This window comes from Lepidothrix coronata, unplaced genomic scaffold, assembly GCF_001604755.1.
Source record: "Lepidothrix coronata isolate B3197 unplaced genomic scaffold, Lepidothrix_coronata-1.0 Scaffold199, whole genome shotgun sequence".
Classification (NCBI taxonomy): domain Eukaryota; kingdom Metazoa; phylum Chordata; class Aves; order Passeriformes; family Pipridae; genus Lepidothrix; species Lepidothrix coronata.
In genome coordinates this window covers 1,429,126-1,454,522 of record NW_016690379.1, presented here as the reverse complement: position 1 = coordinate 1,454,522, position 25,397 = coordinate 1,429,126, and the positions used below count along the sequence as shown (strand labels likewise).

At 50.6% G+C, this 25,397-nt stretch overlaps 2 protein-coding genes across 5 annotated transcripts; both read right to left on the bottom strand.

Moving 5' to 3' along the window:
• On the bottom strand, positions 1-22,652 carry USP49 (ubiquitin specific peptidase 49). 4 transcript variants are annotated; one of them, XM_017832217.1, is made up of 7 exons: positions 22,607-22,652; positions 8,346-8,488; positions 5,981-7,388; positions 5,131-5,335; positions 3,214-3,322; positions 2,316-2,521; positions 1-1,560 (listed from the first exon to the last, which is right to left on the bottom strand). In XM_017832217.1, the coding sequence occupies exons 3-7, from the start codon at positions 7,358-7,360 to the stop codon at positions 1,370-1,372; spliced, it is 2,091 nt and encodes a 696-aa protein (XP_017687706.1). In that variant the 5' UTR covers positions 7,361-7,388; positions 8,346-8,488; positions 22,607-22,652; the 3' UTR covers positions 1-1,369. The 4 variants fall into 4 exon arrangements, 2 of the variants coding, with proteins under 2 accessions (XP_017687706.1, XP_017687707.1); XM_017832218.1 differs by lacking the exon at positions 22,607-22,652 and adding an exon at positions 21,351-21,864; XR_001877600.1 differs by lacking the exons at positions 1-1,560; positions 2,316-2,521 and adding an exon at positions 3,943-4,426 and having other exon boundaries at positions 3,254-3,322.
• Positions 22,653-23,405: 753 nt separating this feature from the next.
• On the bottom strand, positions 23,406-24,768 carry MED20 (mediator complex subunit 20). Its single transcript, XM_017832216.1, has 2 exons — positions 24,481-24,768; positions 23,406-24,045 (listed from the first exon to the last, which is right to left on the bottom strand). Exons 1-2 carry the CDS (start codon positions 24,715-24,717, stop codon positions 23,830-23,832), a joined length of 453 nt encoding a protein of 150 aa, XP_017687705.1. The 5' UTR covers positions 24,718-24,768; the 3' UTR covers positions 23,406-23,829.
• Between the last annotated feature and the right edge of the window lie 629 nt (positions 24,769-25,397).

Here is a 25,397-nt window from a genome sequence, read left to right as displayed (position 1 = left end):
TTTGTTTGTGTTTTTTTTTGCAGTTCCATATTCAGGTTAAAACATGAAACATGAACAGCCAAACCCCAAATTACAAAAACACACCTGAGGTGCAACTGTAGGCTGAGAAGTGACTACAAATAGTCCACTAAGGCTCTGTGTTTCTCACAGGATTCTAAAATCAGGATGATTTCAGATACAGACATTTTTGCAGCCTTTCCAACTCAACGTGGAATTTGAGATTTAACTACATTCCTTCCCTTGATGGCCCAGCAGGAACAAAGACCTCACAGGGGGAATTCTGGGCACTGCCTGGATCCAGGGCCACCTTCCCCTGCTCTGGGCTCCTGTGACAACCACGACTACTGACTGTTCCCCCTCCAGAGGCAGTGACAGAATCCAGCTCTGTCCCCCACACTGTGGCATTCCCACCACTGCTCCCCTGAGGAAAACGAGCCACATTTGTAATAAAGAGTGAGTTTGCCACTGTGAGATGCCTCCACACCACCAACTTCTGCTGCCACAGCTGTGCAAGCCACAGACTTTCTAATCCTGGGGACAGTGATGCCCCTCCAGCAGAAACCTGGAGCACAGGTTTTGTTTTTGCTGCCAGATCTGGCACACAGGTACATTCCTGGTTTATTACAGGGGTTTTTTTTTGTGTTTAAACACACTTTCTCCAGAGAAGAACTCTATTAAAATCACATTCTGAGTGAATTTAGCTGCCAGTTGAGTTCAGCCCAGAGAATAAACCATGAAGTGTGACACAGCCCCAGTGGCACTGACACACAGAGCTGCTGGCAAAGCTTCAGCCAGGGCTCTGCCCCCAGCTGATGGCAGAGAAATTGGTGTCACAGGGGCAGCTGAGCCCTGGGGGAAGAATGAAGAAGAACTTACACATTTCTGCAGCAAGAACAGCTCTCGGGGCAGCCCATCCCTTGCAGGCAGTGCCTGGTGCCTGTGATTCCCCTGGCAGTGGGAATGGCCACTGGAGGGGAGGGGACTGTACCTGCTCCTGCTGGAGTTTGCCCGGGGTTGGTGGGGACTGAAGGGCTCTGAAGCCAGCTGGATGCTCCTCTTCCCTGGCTCTGCTCACTTGTCACAGACCTCACGCGGCTCCTCTGAGATGAGACGAAATTCAGCATCAAACTCCCTAATTTCCTTTCTGTGAGCCTAATTCAGCAACAAGACTCTTTCAAACCCAGGTTCTGACAACGACCTGACGTGTCAGAACTCCCCAGCTCGATGGGCTTTCCCAGACCCGGGGTGGCAAAGATCCTGCTCTGATCCCACTCCTGCAGCCAGTGTTCTTCCCCACGGGGAGGGAAGATGTGAACACCAATGGTTCCAGAAAGAGCTGAGAGTGCTGATGGAGTGACAGGGCTCCCCGTCACGGGAATGTCAGTCTTCTGTCCTTGTCACTGTTTTTGGGTGGCACCTGAGCTTGGAGTTGTTTTTCTGAGATTCCTGCTTCGTCCTGCACCGTTCTTTGAGTGTAAAAGAGAATGTAGGCCTGGGTCTTGCACACCTCCTCCACACTACATACATTCAGCTTGGAGTCATTGCAGTGGACCCAAAACCCTGGGGAGCAAAGGGAGAAAGAGGGCATTAGGAAGGGAGGCAGGATTCCTCCTGAATGCATTTTGAAACTGTTCATAGGAAACATCCACAATGCAGGAAAAAAGGCATCTCTGTTTGTTCCTCCACAGATGCTTTGGAGTTTCTAATCTGGAAAACATTCTGAGCCTTTTTTTTTTCCCTTTTTTTTTTTTTGTGCTTTACAAATACCAAATATTAATTTCATCAGTGATATATAACATCCCAAAAGCTCAATTAGGCAGACAAGAATCCCCTGGAGATGGCCAATTTGTCCCCCTTCCTCCAGCCAGCAGGCAGAGTCGATGCTAATTCAGCTGCTGGAGCCTCACCACCCCCTGCGGATGTTATTCATGAATAGTTCCTGTCCAGGCTCAAAACACTTTCTGTTTATCTCCTCGTCCCAAGGATACTGAGCAAAGACACCCAGCTGGAGCAGCTCCACGGAGTGACTCTGCCTGAGAAAATGGAGCATTCATGGTGCTCCCAGCGGGCAGGAAAAGGATCCCCGAGGGCCGCGGAGCCGCAGCGGGGGCTTTGTGCGACCAGGAGTCACAACCCCAACCCTGTGCCATGAGGGGTCACAACCCAAACCCGCCACCAGAAACACACCCGGGGGCAAACAAACTGCTGGGCTCGGCCCCGAGGAGCTCTGAAGCCACAAAGCTTCACGCCAGGCCACGTCTGTGGGATAAAAGGGGAGTCTGTGGGGTGGGGTCCCCGTCCCCAGGCACACGCACCTCCCTCCGTGTTGTAGCAATATGCTGTGTAGTGTCCTGAGCCAAACCCCTTCCCGTGATGCATCACCACAGCCGAGAGGTCATACACAAGGGTCTCCTTGCCAAGAGAGGAGAGGGAGTCCCTGCAGCAGTAAGGTTCCATGTTTAATACCTGGTCAAAGAGGACATGGACCCCGATCTTCTCGCGGTGATTGCGCTCAGACCACCTGCAAACACAAGGGATCAGAGACTCGGGGTCTGCTCGGGGCTGGGGGGGTGCACAGGCAGACACTGCTCCTCAACCCCCCCAGTGAAGCATCACTAACTGTTTCCCTTGTTTTCACTTGAAAATCTCCTACAGCCACCTTTCACACACAGCTCCTTCCGTCACTGATGGCATTAGCGGGGATACTGCTGAGATCACAACAGCCAAACAGCCTTTAAAATCCTCAGCTCTGTCAATAAACCCCCCACACACACCTGGCCTAACCATTTTAGAAGCTTTTCATAATATATTGAGCTTTGTCTGCCATTTATTCAACAGGTAAATACACAATACTGGCATTTAACTCTCGCAACCTTCCACCTTTAACAAATCTCTCAGCTCATCCACTGATCATCTCCCAGCCATCCCCCCAAGCTGTCTGCAAACCCAGCAAAGGCCCTCGAGGACAATTCAAGGAAATCAGGACTAATATTTACAAAACACTACACGGGGTGCGTGGCAGAAAAGATGCCAGAAACAAACGTGCACGCCACAAAACTGCCCCTGGCTGCAAGGTGAGAGGGTTTCACACGTCTGATGGGGAAGAGGTGATCCACCTGCACTCAGTAGGATGTGGGAGAAGTTAGGGGCCCACAGTTCTTCCCAAAAAGCAGAGGGCAGTGTCTCTGCTGCCCCCACGGCCTGTCCCCTCACCTGAAGCGTTTAAGGTGCAGCCGGAGGACCTGAGGTAGTCTGTAGATCAGCAACTGCTTTTTAGCTTCACTCAGAACAAGAGGTTTAGGAGAAGACTTTCGCCGTTTGCCTGACAGAAAAAAAAAAAAACCCACCAAAAAATCAAGGGAAAGATGGTTAGGATTTGATTAATTCCCAGAAGAGAAGAACAGCACGTGATGACCTCTTTACTCCAGCAGCAGTCGAGCTCAGGTGTGCTCGGGAGGGACACACAAGTAAATACTCATGAATTCCTTCACAGGAGCTTCTCTAGGATCAAAACTCCCCCTTTTGTGATGCTCATAATCACACAGTCAGTTGTCACCTTCAAGCTGCTCGTGCTCATGTTTTGCCCTGAGAAATACAGCAGGAATATTAAGACAGAGCCAAGGCCAGAGACATCTGAGGCTGCAGCAGTTCCAACTCCAGCACACAAATAGCAGTACCTGATATTTTATTCTGTCTGCTACTTTGAGCTCCTTACAGCACTAGAATGAGGCTTGTAGGAGGCTTCACTAGCTCAAGGGTATTAATACAAGTCAGAAAATGCTTCCATCAAAGTCCCACCAACAGCAAACAGCCCCTGAACCAAAGCTGGAGAAGAGCGAGAACGGTTCCTCTTCCCAGGGCTTGCTCTTTGCAGGACACTGAACATATGACTGTCCCAGGAGGAAGACAGGTGGCTGTCAGAGCTTCCAATAGGAAATGTACCTGTTAATTAGATTTCTGCACCTCAGTGCACCAGCTCAGAGCAGATGGGTGCCTCCTCCTCCGGCACGTCTGACACGCACTGCCCAGATCATTCCTGGCACCTGGACTCGGGCTGGTGCCTTTCCCTGGCTCTTTCCAGCTGGTTAATGCTTCCCGAGCCATTTAATTCTGAAGTAACCATTAAAATTCAGCTTTCACAAAGAATCAAAGCAAACTGAGTTAAGATGAAGCTGAACTCATCCGCATCGACAATTTGTGAACTTTATTTGTGAATCAGAATCCATTCAAATCATATTTGGCTTTTTTCCAAGAACATCCAGTCAAGGATTATTTCCTAACACTCTGAGAAGATGTTTGGTAACAGATTTGCCAGTTGATAGAGAACAGATCTCTACAAGTATTTGCTACTCCAGCTGCTTAGTTGCAATGCAAGTCAAATCGCTGGCATTTTCCTCCCAAGGGAATGAACGTTTGCCATAAATACCTGCATGAAAAAGAATCCAAATCCAGCTTATCAGAGTAGCTGAGCTGAATGGTAATACACAGGCTAAAGTGATTTTCAGGGATATAATGACCTTTCACTCAGAGCTGCTGCAGGAAAGCAAAGTCATCTACCAGCTGAGCACAGCAAAATCTGTGCATCACCTCACAGGTAATAACACATTACCTGAGCCTCCCTGGATAATGCCAGGTCAGTGCTTCCCAACAAATGCCCACACAGGGATGAAACTCTCACCCAGCACAGCTACAAACCTTGAGAACTCTGATTTCTGGGTCAAGGATTCAATCAAGAACAAGCAGCATAGAGAGGATGTGTTAGAAGAGCTTTCCTGCCACGCAGAGATGAGTAAAGCACGGGGGATAAAGCCCTTCTTTTGCCTCTAAATCCAACCCCCTCTCTCCCAAAAAATTCTTGGAAGTCCCCTCTAACACAAGGGAGGGCAGCTCTGACCAGGCTTGTATCAAACCTGTAGTGAATTGTGCTGCTGAATGGCAGAGATGAGAGAAAAAATGACACATCAGAAGCAAAAATGACACGTCGGGTCCCAGCTGGAGCCCAAAGGAGCAGCACCTACCAACGGCAGGAACCAAACCAGCACGGAAAGACAGAGTTTTCCCACCCAGACATGTTTCCAGGCACACGAAACCCCCCTCAGACGCAGAGCTGGTGCCTCAGAGCCCACTCACTGTTGCACTGGTCGCAGGCGTAGATCCTCCCCTCCAGCGCCTCGGTCTCGGTGAACTTGGCCAGCATCTCGGTGAGCAGGCACTCTGCCTGCTGCACGGGCACAATGCCCTTCTCCAGGGAGTGGTAGCGCTCGGGGAACTCCAAGGAAAGGTCCCAGAAGGGCTCCACGGTGTTGGATTTGTAGTTGCACGTGATGCAGGTGACCTGGGGATGGGACAAACACACAAACACTGCTCTGTACCTGCACACTGGCACTGAGTGTCACAGCCACGGGGCAGCTTTGTGCCCAAAAGGCAGAGCAGTTCCACAAAGCCCTGTGAGACAAGAGAAACACTTCTCATGTCCAGTCTGAAAGCAAATCATTTAAAACTTCTTTCTCTCTTCACCTTTCGGGGATTTGCTTCCTTCCTCAGATAAACACCTTTACAGGTGAAACACCAACTCACAGCTGGCACATTTGGTGTCTCAAGATGATTTTCACATGCTGGCAAAAAAATTGTCACAGAGCTTGTGACCCCCATCATATTCTTCCTAGGCATGGAAACACCACCAAAAAGGCACAAAACAAAGGAAAAAACACTTTAAAAATCCCACTCAAAACTTCAATCTAAGGGGTCAGAACTTCTGTACTTGTGCAGATTTCACCCTGAAGTGACAGAAGCCAAGTGAATTTATAATGCATGTGACAAATATGGAAATGCTGACACCTGCACAGCAACCCAAGGGATTTCTTCCCCAGGAGTTGCTCCTGAGCCACTCCTCACATATCTGGGGGTCCTCAACACACAGAGCCTTTGCTCCTCAGTGTGAACTGCTCCAGCTGATCCCCGTGCCAGAGCAGGTCCGTACCTGGCTGAGCAACTGCCCATGGAAGATGGTGTTGACCACCTTGAGGACCTGCTTGGTGAGCTTCCTCTGCGAGAAGGGGATGAGGATCCTGCGCTTCGTTCCTTCCGACTCCAGCTCCTGCTGGACCTTATCCAACAGCTCGCAGAGGAATTCCTGAGCGTCCTGCTGATCGTAGCCCCGGAAGGCCGGGATCAGGCTCCACACGGAGTGCAGCATGGCAAAGGGGGACACGAGGGCCCACTTGCCAGACCACATCACTCTGAAGAGGGTGTGCAGTTCGTGGCAGAGGGAGATGTGCTTTGAGCTCGGCTCCTTGGGCTGGATCAGTTCTAAGCTCCGGCTTATGGAGGAGCTCCCATTCAAGCCAGCTGGCGAGCTCTGCGTGCCAGATGATCCCACTTTGTCAGTCTTCCCTGACTCATTAGCAGCAGACCCATTTGCCAGTTTGCCAGGGATCCTGGCCCTCCCGTTCACAGTTTTAGCCAAGAGTTCTTCTGTTTCACAGAGATCAAGTGTCAAAAAACATTCTCGGAACTTCTGGAGGTGACTCAGCACTTGCAGGATGGAGTTCATGTAACACGTGTTCCCCAGGTTCCTCAGCCCCGTGACCCCGGGAGTCATGAGGGGCTGGCGCCGGATGGAGTAGAACTGTCTGAACCTGCTGCTCTGCACCTGCCTTGAGGTAGGGGAGGAGGCCACCTCCCTGAATTTCCTTGGAATCAAGTTCTCCCCGTGCACGTGAGACAACAGCCTCGCGCTCTTCCTGGGGGGGGTGTTCGCCAGCTCCTCCAGGAGCTGCCTCTTCATCTCCTGCCGCCGCCGCCGAGCCGCCTCCTTCTTCTTCTCCAGCTCCTCCATTTGCCTCTCCTGCTGCAACTTCAGCTGCCCCCGAGAGCTCTTGTGGAACCAGGTCCGCAGCGCCCTCGCCAGCAGGGCCTGGCGCCGGTGCCAGAGCGCCGTGAGCATCTGGGACTGCCCCGGGGGGCTCCCGCGGCGGCCGCGCGCGCCCTCGCCCAGCGCCATGGAGCGCAGGGTCCTCCCGCTGCGCGCCAGGGGGTCCCGCCGCTGGCCCTGGATGGCCGACAGCGAGCTCCGCAGCAGCTTCAGGTCCCCCTCGGGGTTGTCGTTGAGCACGTAGTCCTGGCACAGGTAACAGAACACGTACAGGTCGTGCACCTCCATGGCCAGCGGGTGCCGGGTCTCCTGGAAGTGGCGCAGCGCGTGCTCCTCCAGGTACCGCCCGCACGCCACGTGCGAGCACTTGAGGCAGGCCCAGAGCGACTCCGTGGTCTGGCAGTCCACGCACTGCCACTTCTGGGGGTTCAGGATCGAGTGGTCCTGGGCGAGTCGTAGCCGCCCGACATGTTTGCATCTATCCATGTCTCACAGGAGTCGTCGCCGCTCTGACCTGGGGAGGCAAGAGAAAAAAACGGAAAGGAGAAGGATTTTAGAGCCACAACACGCATGTAAGATTTCTTTTCATCGTGGGAGGGACCCACGAGGATCAAAGCCCAACTCCTGGCCCTGCTCAGGATGCCCCCAAATCCCACCCTGTGCCTGAGAGCATTGTCCAAACTCTCCTTGAGCAGCCTTGGGGCCGTGCCCGCTGCCCTCCTTCTGTACCAGACCTGTGAAAACACCGATGTCGTGTCTTGTCAACCCCTCAGCCAACGACATTATTTCCGTGCACAGTTTTTTTTTTTAAAGCAGTTTTTAGCACCAGTGAAAGATATTGGATGGACCAGGTCTAGAGAATAAAGCTCTGTCTGTCTCCTAAGGCCGGCCCGGGCAGCTGCCAGCACGTCTGACCCAATCCACGGAGAGAAGGATTCATTCAGTCCACACACACGTTTGATCTTTTGCTGCCCCCTTGAAATTGATACACTCAAAAGGAATTTGGAATTGGAATGCATGTCATCAGCAACCAGGCTGGGGTTACCGACTTCAGGCAGAAGCCACTGAAACATCAGCTAATGGTGGTAACCAGAGCATTTGTCCTCAGGCTTTACATTCTGCCCCCAAATTCCCTGATTTCCCACAGCCTCCCAAACATTCCGGTGCTGGAAAAAAATCAGCATGGGAAAAAAAATAAAACGTGTAGGGGAAACCTAAAGGAAAATCTGTGTGTGTCCAAGGGAGACACACAAACAGAGAAAGCAGCTGATTTACTGAGTGACCACCGGAACTGCGGGGAAACCCCGGCAGGGATCTGAGGAGTGCAAAGAGTGTCCCCATTTTGGCAAAAGACACTGAGCCCTGCAAAAGGCCCAGCTGAACCCTGGTGTGCCAGGGCTGTGCACTCTGGAGGGCAGTCCCTGCAGGGCTCTGATCCCAGGGAAGGAGGTGAGCCCCACACCCCACTCACGCAGTCCTGGTCACACATCCTTTCCTCCTCGACGCAGCATCCCGGGCACGGAGCAGCCCCATGTTCCAAGGCAGTCCCGGCGCTTCTTGGAGAATTTAATTACCAGTTAAGTCTTCACTGCAAGGCAGCCCATCTTCAAAGCCCTGGAGAGAGAATATTCTGGTGATGCACGGAAACAAACCCAGGCAGGGCTGCTTTGGAGCACCATTAACCCCCTCAGCACACTTTTATCACAGACACCAGAATTATCTGGAAGCCAAAGCCTGCTCGCACCCAGGAACCCAAATTCTCAGATGTTCAGGCACGTCACACGCAAGAGGCACTCTGGAATTTCATTCTCTGCTTTCATTTTCGGGCGAGCTGTAAATCTGCTGATCACATGGGGCCTCTCCATCGTGAGGCTTTTGTAGTGGATGACCCAACATATGGCAGAGGAAAAATGGGAGTTTAAAAAAAGTGAGGAAAAACGTGCCCCTCCTGTGATCACTTGGATTTTGGCGGCTTCGATCACTCGGTGAACGAGGGGGGAGGAGAGGGGGGAAAGATTAAAAAAAAAAAAAAAGAGCTGTGCTGAATAAATTTAATTTCTAGGTGATTCTTCAAACAATAAAAAGGAAGTGATGGAGAGTTGTCAAGTGTGAACTGCAGCAAAATAAGAACTACAGAGGAGAGAAAAACGGGTAAAAACCTGCCAAAAGGTAGAAGAGGTTGTAAAAACAGATCTGTTGGAATAATCCAGGAGAGACTGAATTAAGTTGCTTCCACAGCTACGACTATGGTATTGAGCACACACAAAGTAGTGACAGGGGACAGCAATCCCAGGCACAAAGTGGTTACAGATGGCACAGAGAGTGTGGGACCTGGCACACGGAATATTTGGTTAAAAAATCATTTTATAAGGGGCAAAGTTTAACACAACAAAGGCCCCAGCACAATGCTGCCAAAGCTTTGGCACAGGTACTGAGCCCTCACCTGGATGGGTGGGCAGAGACCCGGCCCAGGCTAAGAAAATAGATTTTTAGTGGTCCTAAATCATGCAAGTTTGCTTTAATCACTGCCTTTTTCAGTGATATTGCTGTTAAAGATGGAATCTCTCAAGGAAAAAAAATCAAAGCTCTTCAGTTCTTTCCTCCACTCCAGATTAAAGCTCAAGTGGCCACTTCAGCCCCCACCTCCTGGGGGGACCCACAGTGCCTAAAGAACCATTGGAGCTGGTTATTAAACCAGCTCAGAAACCTCCCCACCCCTCCTTTGGGCTGGGCTCATTCCCTCCCAAATCCCAGGACCTGGAAAGGCACTTTTGGAAATCCTAAGCCAAACAAAGGACTGGTTTGGTCTCCTCCTTCCAAGTTGGAAACATCCCTTCCCACCTTCCTTCCTCCCTCCCCACCTTCCTCCCTGACCCTTTTCCCCCCCTCTCTTTCTTTATTTCTCTCCTCAGCTCTGGATAAAAAATTGTTGGAATAATCCTGTCTAGCCTTGGTGAGACCAAGTGGCAGAGATTCCAGCTTGAGAGAGTATAGACACTATGGTAACATTGACAGCCTTCATTTACATAAAAGAATACTAATTATGTTGTATCATCAACATCTGTGATTCTGCTCACTGCCATATGCGACAGTGTGGGGAATTTAACCCTTGAGTCTCACCAGCGTGTTCTGAGGAACAAAAAATGGGCCTTATACACACAGTTTGCTAGAGAATAATCAAACAGCCAGTTGCTCACCAGCCCTGCAAGCTCTCAGGACATAGGGTTTTCAAAAATCACCGAATTTATCCCCAGTTTCCAAGGAAGAAGAACCAGTGGTGCTGGTTCCAGCTGGGTAACAGGCTACCAGGAAATCAATCCCACACCAGACCCAGAGCATTAGGGAACCGTGTTTGACAATGCAGGAGGCTGTCAGGAGATAAATCACCAGCCTTTTGTCAACTGCTTTTGCTTTTCCTGTGTGGGCCAGGAGATTTCCTGCTTGGAAAGGGAAAGAGACCCTGGACACGGTGGGTCACTGACAGAGCAGCTTTGTTACACCTTAAGTCAGTAATTCTCAGCACAAAAGCATCTTTGATGCTGCATGTGATACTCCCCACCTGGTTCTCTTTAGGTATCCACGGATAATTCCCTTGCAAATCCAAGCCCTAATTCCCTGTACCTTGGGCTGCTCTCAAAGTTAGAAAGAAACGGTGTTTATTTAACCCAAAACCACCTGAATGATACATTTTTCCTCAGAGAGGGGCTTCTCCACCCACCACACTTCAGAGTTCATCCTCACATTAAAGGTTTCTATTACTGACTCATATTTTTGAGCCCTTCCATGAAAAAAAAAGGATTAAAATTGGCTCTCCCATGATCCAAAGGCAGCTGGAGCGGGTGCAGGTCCAGCCCTGCAGCCCCCACACCCCAGAGAGCAGAATGAGCCACCAAACACTGGCACATGACTAAGAACAGAAGTTTCCCCCTCTCTTCTCCACAGGTACACAAGCAGTTTTGCCACAACCTCCTCCAAGAACAGGCTCCCAGGAGGAATGACAGGGCTGGGATTAAAGGAGGACACAACCATGAGTCAGAACCTGTAAACAAGGGGGAAAACAAACCTGGCCGAGATCACAGGGCTGGAGCTGCCTCAGAGGCTGCAGGGCCTGAGCACAAATTGCTGTGGTTGGTGTGACAGACCATGAGCAACACGAGGGTTTGATGATGGAGAATCAACACCTTGGATTTCAAAAGCCTTGGAAACAAACACACAGAGCTCTGCTCTCTGCAATTAAAGTTCATCACCTTTCATTCTTGGGTTTACAAATTTTTTTTTTCCCATTAAGGTAGATGTCATTTTAAAGAATCTCTATAAACTCCTCCTTTCTCACCTACTTAGATCTTTCCCAGATAAGGGCTGGGGGAAGGAAAAGAGGGAGGAGGGATGACTTGGTTGCTCTGCATGGAGAAGAGGCACCAGCAGCAGGAGGAGCTGCAATGCAATGCACTAAAGATGAGTACAACTGCAACAAAGTAATAGGGAATAAAAGAAAAATAAGGACATTAGTTTAGCCAATGATATTTTAGAGACAATTTGAGTATTTCTCACATTGCAAATCACTTAAACACTGGGTCAAACCCTACTTTCTTTCCTTGCATGGCTCATAACCCTGGAAAAACTCATGGCAAGAACCTCTAACAACTTCAAGAACCAAATGCAGCAGAAACAATTTGGCTCCTGACCCCAAAAGAGTGTTAAAATAAACCACATGATTTCATTATGTTTCTTTGTCCCATTGTTACACATTTGGAACCTGATTAAAGACATCTGTAGGGATCTGTTGACACCAGCTACTTTCTGTTTCTAAATCAATCTGCAGGAAGCAAAAAGAACAGTTCAGGGCTCAGGAGAGGTGCTGCACGTTTGGCCTTGGAATGATGCATCTTTTATTTGTCCAACTGTTGATTCCACTCTTGTCCAAGAGTGTTCAGTACTGGCACAAACTCCTGGAAATCATCTTTCAGGACAGGTGGGAAGCTCAGCCTGAATGATTCTTTCATTCATTCCTTCCTCCCTCTCCTGGGAATGGCAGAAGTGAAACACAGCAGCATTTCACCAGCCCAGTGGGAATTGGTCCCACATTAAATAAAGCACACTTGCCTTTTTTTTTTAACTTCTCACTTTGTTTTAAAACACTGTAGGAAAAAATATCCTTGGGTATTCCTGGTTTCCATCAAACCTACATAACGAATATCCAGCATTTGGTCAAACTGCAGTGACAGGACAAGGGGGGTGGGTTCAAACTGCAAGAGGGAAGGTTAGATGGGATATTGGGAAGAAATCCTTCCCTGTGAGAGTGCCCCTGGCACAGGTTGCCCAGAGAAGCTGTGGCTGCCCCATCCCTGGAAGTGTCCAAGGCCAGGTTGGATGGGGTTTGGAGCAACCTGGGCCAGTGGAAGGTGTCCCTGCCCATGGCAGGGGGTGGCACTGGTGGCACTTTAAGGTCCCTTCCAACTCAAACCATCCTGTGATTCTATGATACTATGAAATAGGTTTAAAAATTTAGATGCAAAACCCCAAGTACTTTCCACTCCCCCCTGGCCCAATAACCCATTTTTATGTGGAACTCTGGATTTTCTACCCTGCTGCAAACACCCAAAAACGCCAACATGGCGATAGCAGAGAGGAGAGATCTCCAAAATTGCACCCAGCGACTCCAAACCGTTATTCCTGTGATTGTTTTAACCTCCCCGTTTGTGAGGAACCAATTATTGAACCAGATGTCTAATGAAAACATGTAATCTGAGCTGCACTGGAGATGGGGGAAAAAAACTCCTGCTCAAGCATTCATGTTCCAGTTCTAAGGGTGTACTCACAGCAAAGCCCTGTATTTACAGAATCCCAGAATCCCTGAGGTTGGAAAATCCCTCCAGGACCATGGAGTCCACCCAGTGGACTCATCCCCACCTTGTCCCCCAGCCCAGAGCACTGAGGGCCACCTCCAGTCCTTCCCTGGACACCTCCAGGGGTGGGGACTCCACCACTTCCCTGGGCAGCCCCTTCCAATGCCTGAGTGCCCTTTCCACGAGGAAATTCCTCCTGAATTCTTCCTCACCTCTGAAAGACTCTGGCAATGACATTTTTTCCAAGCAGAAAAACTCGTATCATTGATATTCTGTTAGAAAAAAGGAATTGCTGCACCAAAAAACGTCACCACCACATCCCCATCCTCTGTCCTTAGAGGAATATTCCCCATTCCTAAAGCGACTCAGTGCCTGGAACGGATGAAATAACCTTATCCTGCCTTTTTTTGCTCTTCTCAGTCCTGGTGAACTGGTTTAGCTGCACTCCCCAGAACAACCTCCCTGCAGGCACACACACACACACACACACACACACACACTCTGCTTTCTGGTGAACTCCAAGGAGCCAGAAAAGCCACCAAACTCCTTTGGTGGGGTTGGAATAAATTTATGACTCCAACAAAAGACTTGGCACTGCTGTGTCCTCCAAGAGCCATAATTCCAACTTCACACAGGCCAACAAATCCCTGCACATGTGTCTTCTATCCACATTCCTTCCCAAGGAAGATCCCATTAAACCGGAGCCAGTTCAACATTCCCTACAAATGGAGCTGCAGCTCAGGGTTTGCAAACAACCCTGGCAAGGCAGAGGGGAGGTGCAATCCCTCCCTCCACCCGGGAATGGGCTGCCCTGTGCTCACACTGCCACTCAAATCCAGCCACACCAGCCTAAACTTGGAAGTTTTCATAATTTAAAGTATTTTAAAGATGAAATAGGAATATTCTTATCGAGCCAAACTCACACTGTCTCTCATCTAAGAGATAAATAGAAATAATTGACTAAAACCTCAGGTAACATCCCAGCTACCTGTATTTTTAATTTCACCTCTTGAATTTCACTTCTTTAGCTCTAAGAATCAATGTCCATGTGCAATATTGACTATATATTCTTTAGAGTCACTGTAAAACACACAAACAAACAAGATCCATGTGCTACAGGTCCCTGAAAATGTGGGAATTACTATTTAACTACTCTGGATGTTAAAAAAGCATTATTAAAATGCTATATACACCTTAGCTCACAGCTTTCTAGAAGTTAATGCTTCTTCATTTATTACAACACATAAAATCCCTCCTCTCCTCTCTTTCCATAGGCTTCGAGGTCTTATTTTTGGGGCTGGCTTTTTGCAGTGTCAGTAAGCTGAGAAACACAACCTGCACACCCTGTGCACAGAGGCCCTCCCTGGACATTAAAACAATTCCCAGAGTTTCCTCCGGTCCTCGTGAACCAGCCCAAGAGGGAAGGAATCAACGCAGCAATTCCCTGGCTCTTCCATCTGGAGAAGCCTGAAGCAATTACAGCAAACACATACAATTTGAATTATCAGACTCAAACAGGAAAAAGAACAGAATCAGAACAGGCTGGAAGCAGACACCGACTGCCCGGCGGAAAGTTATAATTTCACTTCACCAGTCAAGCGACCAACTTGACAGAATCCACGAATTCCCCAAGAATTGTTTCCACAGCTGTGACAGAGAGTTACGTGTAATAGTGTCCTAAAGTTTTCTACCTGTTTGCCCCCAAACATTCCTCCTGAAACACCTCAGCCAGAGCAGGAGCTTTAAGGGGCACAAAATCAGCGGCACTGCCTCTCAATCAGGGGGAAATTCACTTTTTCACCCCTTTCCCGTCCCAAAACTGTCAGGACTCACACCAAAACCTGGGTCTTTGCTTCCCTTCCCACTTCCCCTGCCCGGGGCACCGCTCCTGCTCCAGGCACAGGGAGGGCTCAGGGCTGTGCCCAGGTTCAGTGGCAGCTCCAGAACCATTACCAAGGTGCAGGTAAAACCAAACCAGCCCCGTCCATCCCAGCGTGGCCTGACAAAGCAGGAACAGAGATGGAGAGCCTTTCTCTTGGCTTCCCACCTTCCCTGCCTTATCAATCCTTTTAATCACAGCCAACCACACAAAACCCCACATTTTTCCAGACTGCAGAAAGCGTTTTTTTTCTTTTGCCCACGCTCTTTAACCATTATTTTCACGTTCAGTACATCACATTTACCACCGATTGTCACGAGAACGGCACATTCAGAGTTGAGTTCACGGCAACAGTTCAGAGACCACACATTAAAAATATTAAAAATCGCACACTCAGCCTTTTGACAGGGAAAATCCTATCAGTTCCCACCCGCCTTCACAATAACATCAGCAATTGTTGGACTGCTGATCATTTTTGGACTGATGATCCTAAAGTCTTTCCCGGCCTAAACGATTCCGTGACTCCGTGACTGCAAGGGCAGAGCCGGTCACGTTTTGACCCCGAGCACCTCTCCCCGTCCCCCCCCCCAGCGTTCCAAAACCTGACTAATTCCGTATCAAAACACAGGGAATTTCAGAGCAAACAAACCCAGAGCCCTCGGTGGCACAGGGACGAGGGGAAGTTTGGCAGCTCCGGCGGGTCCTGGCGCTGCCGCGGGGATCAATGAGCAGCCCCGGGATTCGGCAGTGGAATCACAGCCTCCTCCAGGATCCCTTTGTGACAGACACAAAGAGGGATTACGGCACAGAGTGAAGACTTGCTAAGTTCTGGGTAGTCCTCTGCTGTTCTTCCTCCCACATTTTAATTCATATCCATCTTGGCAGAATCTCCGACAGACTATTAACAAACCCACCCCAAATCGCAGCTGATCCAGCGCCGAGAGCCATCAGTCAAACGAATATGTCAGAGCCATCTCCAGAGCAATAAAGCACCAGACAACCCCAGCAGGCTGTGCCTTATTATCTTCACAGCCATAATGAACAGGCAAAGAGCATTAAATAGAAGTGCAATATTCCACAGGCTGTGGTTTAAGCAGGGAAGGTGCCTCTAATATGTTTGAGGAGCAGCGATTACAACAAGACAAAAATAACGAAGGGTTTTGACACACCTCTCCATCATTTTCTTCTCCTTCACTTGCCAATCAATTTATTGGTGGTTGTTTTGGTTTTTTTAACCCCAAACGAGTGAGACAGAACAGCAGTAAATTTTCTATGGGTTTTATATATAAATGTATAAATGGGTCGATGGAGTGAAACACAGCGACCAATTTATCCAAATGCAGCCAGGACTTTGTTATTTCATTTGTCTGACTAACAAACCCCAGACATCAGCCCAGGATGCTCCGTGGTATTTATCTGTATAGTATCCATAAGCATTCCCACATCCCCAGCTCTGGGAATAGCAAATCTCTGACCCCCCCACACTCAGACTGTGGGGCTCGACCAAGGGCTCCTCTGTTTTCTTGTCAACAAAGAATTAGAGGGATTTACACATCCTCTTCCCCTGCTTGACTGATGGGCCTGTTTTGTGCTGGGAAAACCAAATTTATCCAGCAAACCCTCCTCTTCCTCAGTGTGCAAAAGGGGGACCTGAAGTGGCATCAACAAAACTAAGATTTGTGTTTTCAGTCCCAAACCGTCCCAGCCTCACACAGGGTTCACACCCTGTTTCTGCTACATGAGGGAGAATTTCACTTGCCCAAATGCACCTTCCCCCCCCCCACGATGGAATTATTCCTGATTTGAATATTTGGAATCCTGTTCTGGCCGAAATCCTTTTTTTTTTTTAGGAATTCCAGGCAGGATCTGAGGGGTGCCTTTGTCCTCCCCGCGGCACGAGGTCGGAACCAGGAACCCCATTTGTGAACCCTCAGGTTGTTAATCTTCCTTAAGAACTGAAGATCAACCCAGGCCCGATTCTAGAGCATCTGTTATTTTAATAAATTATCCTACTAAGAGGTTAGAGTTCATCCCTTCAATTTGCCTTGAGACGGAACAACAGGACAAGGAAAGCAAAGAGGGAGAGGTGAATTTGGGTTTGATGCCACAAAAAGCTGCTCCTAAACCCCTCCAATTTTATGATAAACAGGGTATTTTCTTCCTTATTCGCTGCCTCATTTCCACTGTGTCCAACCAGCAGGTCAAACCATCCCCAAAAGTGCAGAAGAAGAGCAGTGCAAATTCCAAAGTACATTTTTTCCCTTTGAAAGCCACTCACTATTTTTACTCTCCAGCATGAATATTATATTTTCTCAAAATAAACTCTTGTGAGAAGGATCTTCAGCCTTGCTCTGATTCAGGTGAATTAACTATTCTTAGTTAAATAGATTTGCTTCTAGTCTTAGTCTGATGACAGATTAACTCATGACTGGTCGGATTATGGACTTACCTCTGGAACTAAATCACTTTTGAATCTGAGTTATAGCTTTTAGTTCTTTATAGCTCAGCTGAACAGCTTTTAGTACCTCCTTTGTGTTTCTGAAAGAATGATTAAACATCATTAAACCCAAGCTAAGGGCTCTTTCTCACAACTCCAGTGAATAAACAGCTGATTTAACTTTCTTTTTCTTTTAAGAACAGCACACTGTTAACATGGATTTTTTTTCAGTGTAATTAATACCATTCTAAGTCTAGAATGTTTGTCTTTAAAATTAGAACATGCTTTTCGTGTTTGTGTTGCCCAGAGAAGCTGTGGCTGCCCCATCCCTGGAAGTGTCCAAGGCCAGGTTGGACGGGGCTTGGAGCACCCTGGGACAGTGCCCATGCCCGTGGCAGGGGGTGGCACTGGATGGGCTTTAAGGTCCCTCCAACTCAAACCATTCTGTGATTTAATACAAAACAGAGTTTTGCTGTTTGAAGAACAGGGAAGCACATTTGTCAGGAACTTACTGGCATGGAGTCGGTCTCAGAGACGCTGATCCCTCCCAGGGAAAAGGGAACAAAGCCCCAGCAGTGCAGAACCAGGAGCCAGCTCTCAGTGCCCTCCTTAGGCCACTCTTTCAGCATTTCCAGCTAAAATCCACTTATCACTTCACCACCTCCCCTCCCAGGCCCTCCTTCCACACCACTTGTGGCCCAACTTCAAACCCCGGGATTGTCTCCGGAGGCTTTTCAGAGCCTGAGAGAGAAGGGGCAGAATGTAATTAGAGGACAGTATTTCTTAATCAAATCTAAGCCGCCCACTGCAAGTGAATGGGAAAATACGGTCCCAAGGCAGTGCTCCTCCACGGAGGGCACGGATTTGCCTTTCACAGGGAATGTCACCGTTCCCTAATCAGCTCAGCTGATCTCCCACAGAACCCTCAATGCAGGGCCACAGCTGTGGCCCATAACTCTTGACTCGATCTTCCATGGTTTGCCTGAAAGGCCTGAAAAGCCCAGAAATGCTCTAAAGCTTCTGCTCCAGTAAATTGGGGCTTTGAAAAGCCGGCCCTGGCTGCACCCGGGGAGGGAGGGGGGGAAGGAGTTTCTTTTTCAGTGCACTTGCTCAGAGGTTGAGTGTGAAAGTTTTCCCGAATCTACACCACACCCCAAACTATTATTTGCTTTTTAAAGTCCAAGCTGGAGCAGGCTATTTAGCGATTCCACCCTTCTGCAGGGATTCCTGTGCCCGAGGATGTGTTTTTCCCTCTTGCACTCCAGTCAGCAGAGTTACAAAACACTCTGAACGCACCTCCTTAGTCTGAATTTTTCTTTAAATAGTGCATTTGTCATGACTGACACGTTACACAAGACACATTTCAGAGTAACTGGGAGCTGTCAGATCCCAGGATTTCAGTTCTCTGTCTCCATTTGAAAACGCAGCTGAATTACAGAGCCAAGCAGTGAGACAAGAAAGCAAGTGTGAGCACCGTGGGGAGGAACAAGAAAAGCTCCTGGTTTTCAGGTATTTTCTACTCTCTCAGCAAAGCTCTTAAAAAGCCAGACTTCTCAGTGAATTACTTTATAATTACCTAATTAAAGGAACCTACCTAGTGAGCGTGCTTTCAAAAATCTCAGGGTTTGTCCCAACAATTTGCCACTTTCTGAGGCATTTCAACCGATTTTTGTCATGTACTGAAGGTGTAATAGTTCATATGCACTCACTGCCACATTGTAAGCAAAAAGCTCATTAACAACACTTAGCACAACGCAGCCAGCTTCATTTTTTTTGCCTGTCTCCTGTCTGCTACAGACACTTCTCAACACTGTTGCTAAAAAAGAGGTTTTTTTCCTTTCAAACCCAGCAGAACAGTGTATTTTAGCAGTGCCTTTTAATCTGCATTTTCCTCAGCACACCAGGATATAAATTACTGCAAACACACAAATAATCAGCTTTAGTTCACTCAGAAATTATTTCCCTGTGACACTGGCAAAGGGCAGAACCTCACCCCTGTTTTTACCTCCTGTCCCCTCGCTCCCCCTTTAATCTGTTTTGTTTCCCTGGGTGCCAGAGCTGTAATTCCCTGGCTCCTGAGCCACAAACGACTCTGCAGCCTCACATGAGCCATCTTTCAGCTAAAGTCTCGTAAAACCAAGGTGAAGAGCGTTAGGGCTGGTACACACAGAGGTATCAACAAAAAACCTGGGATATTCTCACCTGTAAATCAGATTTTTAAATGGTTTCTGTTAAACAATTTGGATTTGCTCCCTCCAGAGCAGTGACTCGTTAAGGGTTTCACACTAACGAGGATGGTCTTCCTTTCACTGGCATTGAAGGGGGGCTTTTTTTCTATCCGACAGCCCGCGGTGAAGTGTTTGGGAAAGGTGAAGTGTTTACCCACCGAGCCATTAACAACAGGCTGCTGAGACAGAACATCTCCCCAAAGGGGAAAAACCCAACACCAAAACCCACCCTCGATGAAATATTCAACACGAAAACCACAAAGGTTGTTAAACGAAGTGAGAGAAACTTCTCATTCACCGGAGAGGATTCCTGCAGAAAATAAAGGATTGGGGGGATCTTTGGGGTCTTTTGTCCCACCAGGCAGCTCAGGGTGACCCCAGCTCCCTGTTCCCCCCTTCCACCTCACCTGCTGCTCCCAGTTAATCCACAAAGATTTCAAGCAGCTCACTGAGCATCTCTCTGTTCATTTACAACGATTTGAAACCAAAACTCTCAGTTTTGTTTTGCCTCAGAGCTGGCAACAACTTCAGAAACCCTCTTACACTTCCCCAACGCAAAAAAACTCGTGTGAAAGAATCCACGAGGACCTCATGGGACAGAAGCTAAATTTTGTAGTATTTCCACTTATTAACTGTTCTAAATCAATCCAGTAACATCTTCTAAGGGCTGAGAAAACACTAAATTTCAATTTAGGAGTCTCAGCAAAAGGCCTAAGACATTTCAGTATAAAACCAGGTAACAAAAGGGGAAAAGGCCAAAAAAACCCAGGATCTTAAAATGCATTTTCAGTAATTTATGCTGAAAAAACCGTCTTTGCTGCTGAGAAAGTGCTTCTTGTCACTTGTTCTGAGACAAAACAGAACTACTTAAAAATAATAATTAACAAGTGAGTGTTTTAGCACTGCAGAAAACAACCTGCAGGGTGTGATGTGGACAGAGCTGGGTTTAAGGCAGCAAGGACCAGCAACAAATCCACTGCAGCAAAAAAACCCAGAGCAGAGGGGAGACACAGAACCTAAAGGTGCCTTTTTCTGTCCCAGGGACCAGCAGCACAACACCCCATGGGTACATCCCAATCCAGACGATCCCCAGCCCCGGTTCATTCCGCAGGCTGATCCCCAATTCCTCATCCTCACAGGCCTCTTGTGGAGCCCAGGGCTTTGTACCACATGCAGCTGGAATCTCCGCAGGAATTGCAGCAGGAGATTCCTCACTAACAATCCTTGGACACACAACAGCCAAATAAATCCCCAGTTTTGGCTTCCCGGCTCTAACAGCCCCTAAACTGTTGCATATGTGACTATTGTCCGGCCCCGCTCCTGAACAAGCAGAATTCTCTGTAACAAACCCAACTTGCACAAGACCGAGAATTATTCCAGAGCGGAAAATCTGCCAACTTCAAAACACCCCTTCCACTTGGAGCCAGCTCATATTCGTAGGGAGAATGATCAGGGGAGGAATAAACACACATTTATGGTTTGCAGCCTCGTGCTGAAAGCCCGGAGACATCAAATGCTGCTCACGCTTGGCACATCGTTTCCAAATATTTGCACCCAGCCTGTTTTGAAACCAAATAAAACGCCAAACGCTTTTGTTGCCCGTTCCTTTTAAAACATCGTCCAACCCCTCTGACACTGGATAAACTGCAGCAACCCCCGGGTGCAGCTGCCCAAGGCAGAGCGGCAGAAATCCAGGGAAAATTCGATACGGTGCAGCTCCAGCCAGTTCACAGGGACACTTGTTTAATCCAAGCCTAATCCACACTGTTCACACCCACACGGAGCTTTTAATTCACCATTCCACTGATTTACCTGCTCCTCATTCCCGTGCCCCTTCATTCCTCAGCTCCAGCAGCAGCTCAGCTCTCAGCCCCCTCCCTAAAACCTTATTTTCACTCTCCTTGTCATCCCATTTAATCTGCTCCCTATTTCCTGCCTTGCCAATCGATTCTCCTCCAGGAGAAGCTCCTGCCGAAGTCAGAGTTTTCCCTGGAATGAGGAATCAGCAGCTCTTTCCCGGGTCTCCACGAGCATCTTCCCCGAGGCGGCAGCGTGTGAAAGGACCGAATTTTGCATCATTTCCCACCAGACGAGCTCAGCGACTCCAGGAGTCCGCAAGCATCTCTCCGTGACTAAGAGTACAGGAGTAACTCCGCAAAGTAAAGGCGCTTCCCAGCCTCCCGCTCCAATGTTTCGGGATAACGGGATGCTCTCCCCACTCAGTGTTCTCCTGCTGGAGACCCGGAGCTGTCCTGACGCTCGGATCAGGCTCGTTGCCTCCGTCCGACCGCCGGTAACGCGATTAACGGGCGCCTTTCCTAAAATTAGCGCCTTTCCCAGCACCGACTCCCGTTTTAGGGGCTCAGTTATCCCTTATCCGCTATTCCCTTGGCTCTGGGAGCCCTCGTGGCGGGCGGGGGGGGTTGTCACTGCTGCGACCCCTTTTTGAGGTTTAAAAGGGGATTTTGAAGCAGTTTCTCTCCCGGGGTGGACATTTCCCACCAACAAACCCAACCCCGAGGTGCACCCAGGGCCCCCCCGGATTAACTTCTGCTCCTTCCCTCCGTGCGAGACACAAACCCGCGGCTTTTTTGGTTTTTTTGGGTTTTTTTTTTGTATGTGTTTTTTTCTCTTAAGTAAATACAAACCCGCACAGATTTTCCTCATTCTGGTGCCCTCCCTCCCCCCCCTCCAAGCACAGCACGGGGCTTTAAGGGAGATATTTTTAAGGCGCGTTTCTCCCCCCTCCCAGCAAAGCCACGACCCCCAGCACCCCCCCAGGGTCCCGGGGAGGGGAAGGGGTTTGGAGCGGGGGGAGTCAGTCCTTGGGATGGGGGGGTCCTGGGGAAGACGGGGGGGGGGATGGAGCAAGGGGTCGGTGCCAGAGGGAGGAATTGTGGAGAGGGGGGCCCTGGGGGTGGAAGGGGGTCAGGAGGGGGGTCCCGAGGAAGGCGGGGGGGGTCCCGACGACATTCCAGGGCAGGATGGGGGGTTTGGAGACGGGGGGTCCCGGGGATGGCGGGGGGGGGGGTGTCCCTCAACAAAGGGAAAGTTGCGGAGCCGCCGAGCCCGGCGAGGGGGTCCCGCCCGCACACAAAGGCGGCGACCCCCGTGATGGGGAGAGAAGGGGTAATAAAGGGGTCCGCCTCCAACCCCCCCCCAACCGCACCGCGCGGGGGGGCAGAGGGGGGGGGCGTCGCTTTGAGGAGCAGGGGGGCAGCAGGGACCCCTCAGCACCCTCCTCACCCCCCTCACCTCCCGCAGCCCCTCACCGCTCTCCCCCCTCCGTGCCCTCGGGGGGGTCGCGTCCCGTGTGTCCCCCCCCCCGTCCCCTTTATTTACCGCCATCACCAGCACGCGCGAGCTGTCACCCAGCGCGAGACGCCCGCGCCGGCCACGCCCCCTCCCCGCCCATTGGCCGCCGCGCCCCGCCCCGCTCCGCCATTGGCCGGGGCGCGCGTCACTCAGCGCCGGCTCCCGCCCCCCGCTGCCCGCCGCTTACGCCAATTGCGCAGCGCAGCGCCCGCTGCTCCCTACGGGGCCCCGCGCGCCGTTTGCGTAGGGCACGCGCGCCCTTTGCGTAGCGGGCTCGCCGCCGGCGGGCCGTACGCAGTCTGCGCGGCCGCCAGGGGGCGCTGCTCAATGGGCGCCGGGGGGGCCGGCGCGGGTTCGAGTCCCGCCCCCCGCCCGTGACGCGCCGCGCTTTGTGAACCGCGGGGCCGAACTTCGGGCGAGTCGCGGGAGGGTAAATAAAGGTGTCTCGGAGACAAAGAGGCTCTTAAAGGGGCAGCGCGGGGGCTCCTCGGGGGGTTGCGTGGTGGTGGGAGGCACCTCGCAGGGTCCCTGAGGTGACGGGGTGGGCTTGAGGTGATGGGGGACCCTGAAGTGATGGGGGGCCGTGGGGGCTCTGAGGTGATGGGGGGGAACCCCACAGGGTCTCTCAGGTGATGGGGACCTCAAAAGAGTAATTTTGTCCATCAGTAAAGTAAAAAAGCCCGAGAGTAACATGAGGCAGCCGATCCCAGAATGGAGACCAATAGGCTTTGCTGAGACATGAATGACTAAGTCCTCCTCACCCTCTCCCCCGTGGAAACCCACTGACGTCAAGGGGGTAATTGGAAGCAGAACGTGGCAGAGACTCCTCCAAAAATACAGGTTTATTGGGGTGAAATACAAGAAGACACCTTTATGTGGATATTTAAAAAAAAAGTAAAAAATTAAAAGCTCTGTTTGCAGTCACAGAAACTCTGCCCTTGTGTTTGGCTGGAATTTCTCCTTTTCCTGCAGTTTCCTGCTGATGGACACTGATTCCCTGCACGAAGCACTGCCCAAAGAACCACAGAACCACGGATCCAATCCGCAGAACCATGGATCCAATCCCAGACACACTCCAAACCACAGAGAACAAACAGAAACACACACAGCACTGGAAAACTCTGCTTTGAACCAGGGGAAGGAGATGCAGAAGGAAAAAAACCGTCCCATGCTGCATTTCAGAGGGACTCCCGATCCTGCTGGGCAGGCAGCAAGGAGGATGTACTCCCAGGAGGAGCTCCAGGGAATGATCACCTGATCCCAGCCACGGGCACCTGCTGCTGCTTGCGGATCTTGTTGAAGAGCTCCATGTACTGCACCATGGTGTCCCCGGGGCTGTACACGCTGTCGTGCTTGGCCCCGAACACCGACGGGATCCCGGGCGTGTGGCTGCCCATGAAGCTCTGCATGAACTCCATGAGCAGGTTCCAGCAGTCGTTGGCGATCACACAGGGGCAGTATTCCACCTGGGAACACGGCCCACAGCCCTGGAGCTGGCAGGAGGGGCAGTGCCCTGCTCCCTGCCTCGCTGCAGGGTGTGCTTTCCATGAAAACATCCCAGAATGTTTAGCATGTAACACGGAGGGGTAACCCCATCCAACCTGGCCTCGCCCCAGGGGTGCGGCAGCCACAGCTTCTCTGGGCAACCCGTGCCAGGGCCTCCCCACCCTCCCAGCCAAGAATTCCTTCCCAATATCCCATCTAAGCCTGCCCTCTGTCAGTGTGAAGCCATTCCCCCTTGTCCTGCCCCTCCAGGACCTTGTAAAATAGTCTCTCCATCTTCCTTTTCAGCTCACTGGACGGCCACAATTCGGTCACCCCTAAACCCTCCTCCTCCGTCCTCCCTCATGGAATTTCCCTGTGTGTCCTTGTATTCCCCATCCTTCCCAGAGGCCCCTCACCTCCACGGATATGCCCCTGGCGCTGGGCCCCATGGTGACGGTGCCCAGTTTCACCAGGAAGTCGCAGTACTGGTAGCGGGTGCCGCGGCTCTCGATCTTGTTGGCCTTGGCGTTCTGGAAGAAGCCCTTGAGCTTCACCATGAGGGTGTCGAAGTTGGCGTCGGCCACGAGGCAGGGCCCGTTCTCGAAGAGGGCGAAGCAGCTCAGGGGGTACTCGGAGTTGTGCATCACGTACATCAGCTTCCCTGTCTGCCCTGGAACGACAGCCAGGGGATCCGGGCTGGGAAACCAGCACTCCTGTGCTTGTACCCGCCTGACAGCACCACCTGGTCCTCCCTGTGTCCCCCTTGGTGCTTTAACTCTGCATCCCCACACGGATCTCATGTTATCCAGCCATTCAGGGAATAGATGGGATTTCATTCTGAAGGTTTACTGGGAAAACTAAATGCTCTGGTGCCCCAGGACAACACCAGCACGACTCTGGAGTCTGGGGGGGATCAGCCAAGAGCACCCAGCCCCCATTCCTGGCTGGGCACCCCCTGCCCACGGGCACAGAGGGAGCCTGGGCTCAGCCTCTCCTCCATGGAGATGTGCAAGTTCCAGCTGCAGAAAGAGTAGGAAAAAGCTGCTCTGGAAGCTCCAAACTGCTCTGTTCAGGAACACTGGCTGAGCAGAGCCTGGGGCTGCACGGGCTCAGGGCCACTGAGCCACCTCTGACTGTCACAGCAGGGTCTGGAAAGGACGTGGGAGTCCAGGGGGAAGGAAGGAGAAGGTAAAAGGGGAAAGGAAGGAAAAGGAACAGTGGAATCACAGAATCGTCAAAGTTGGAGGAGACCTTCAAGATCTTCAAGTCCAACCACCAGCCCCACACTGCCACTGTAACCTCCAAACCATCGAACCACATCACCCAGCGAACA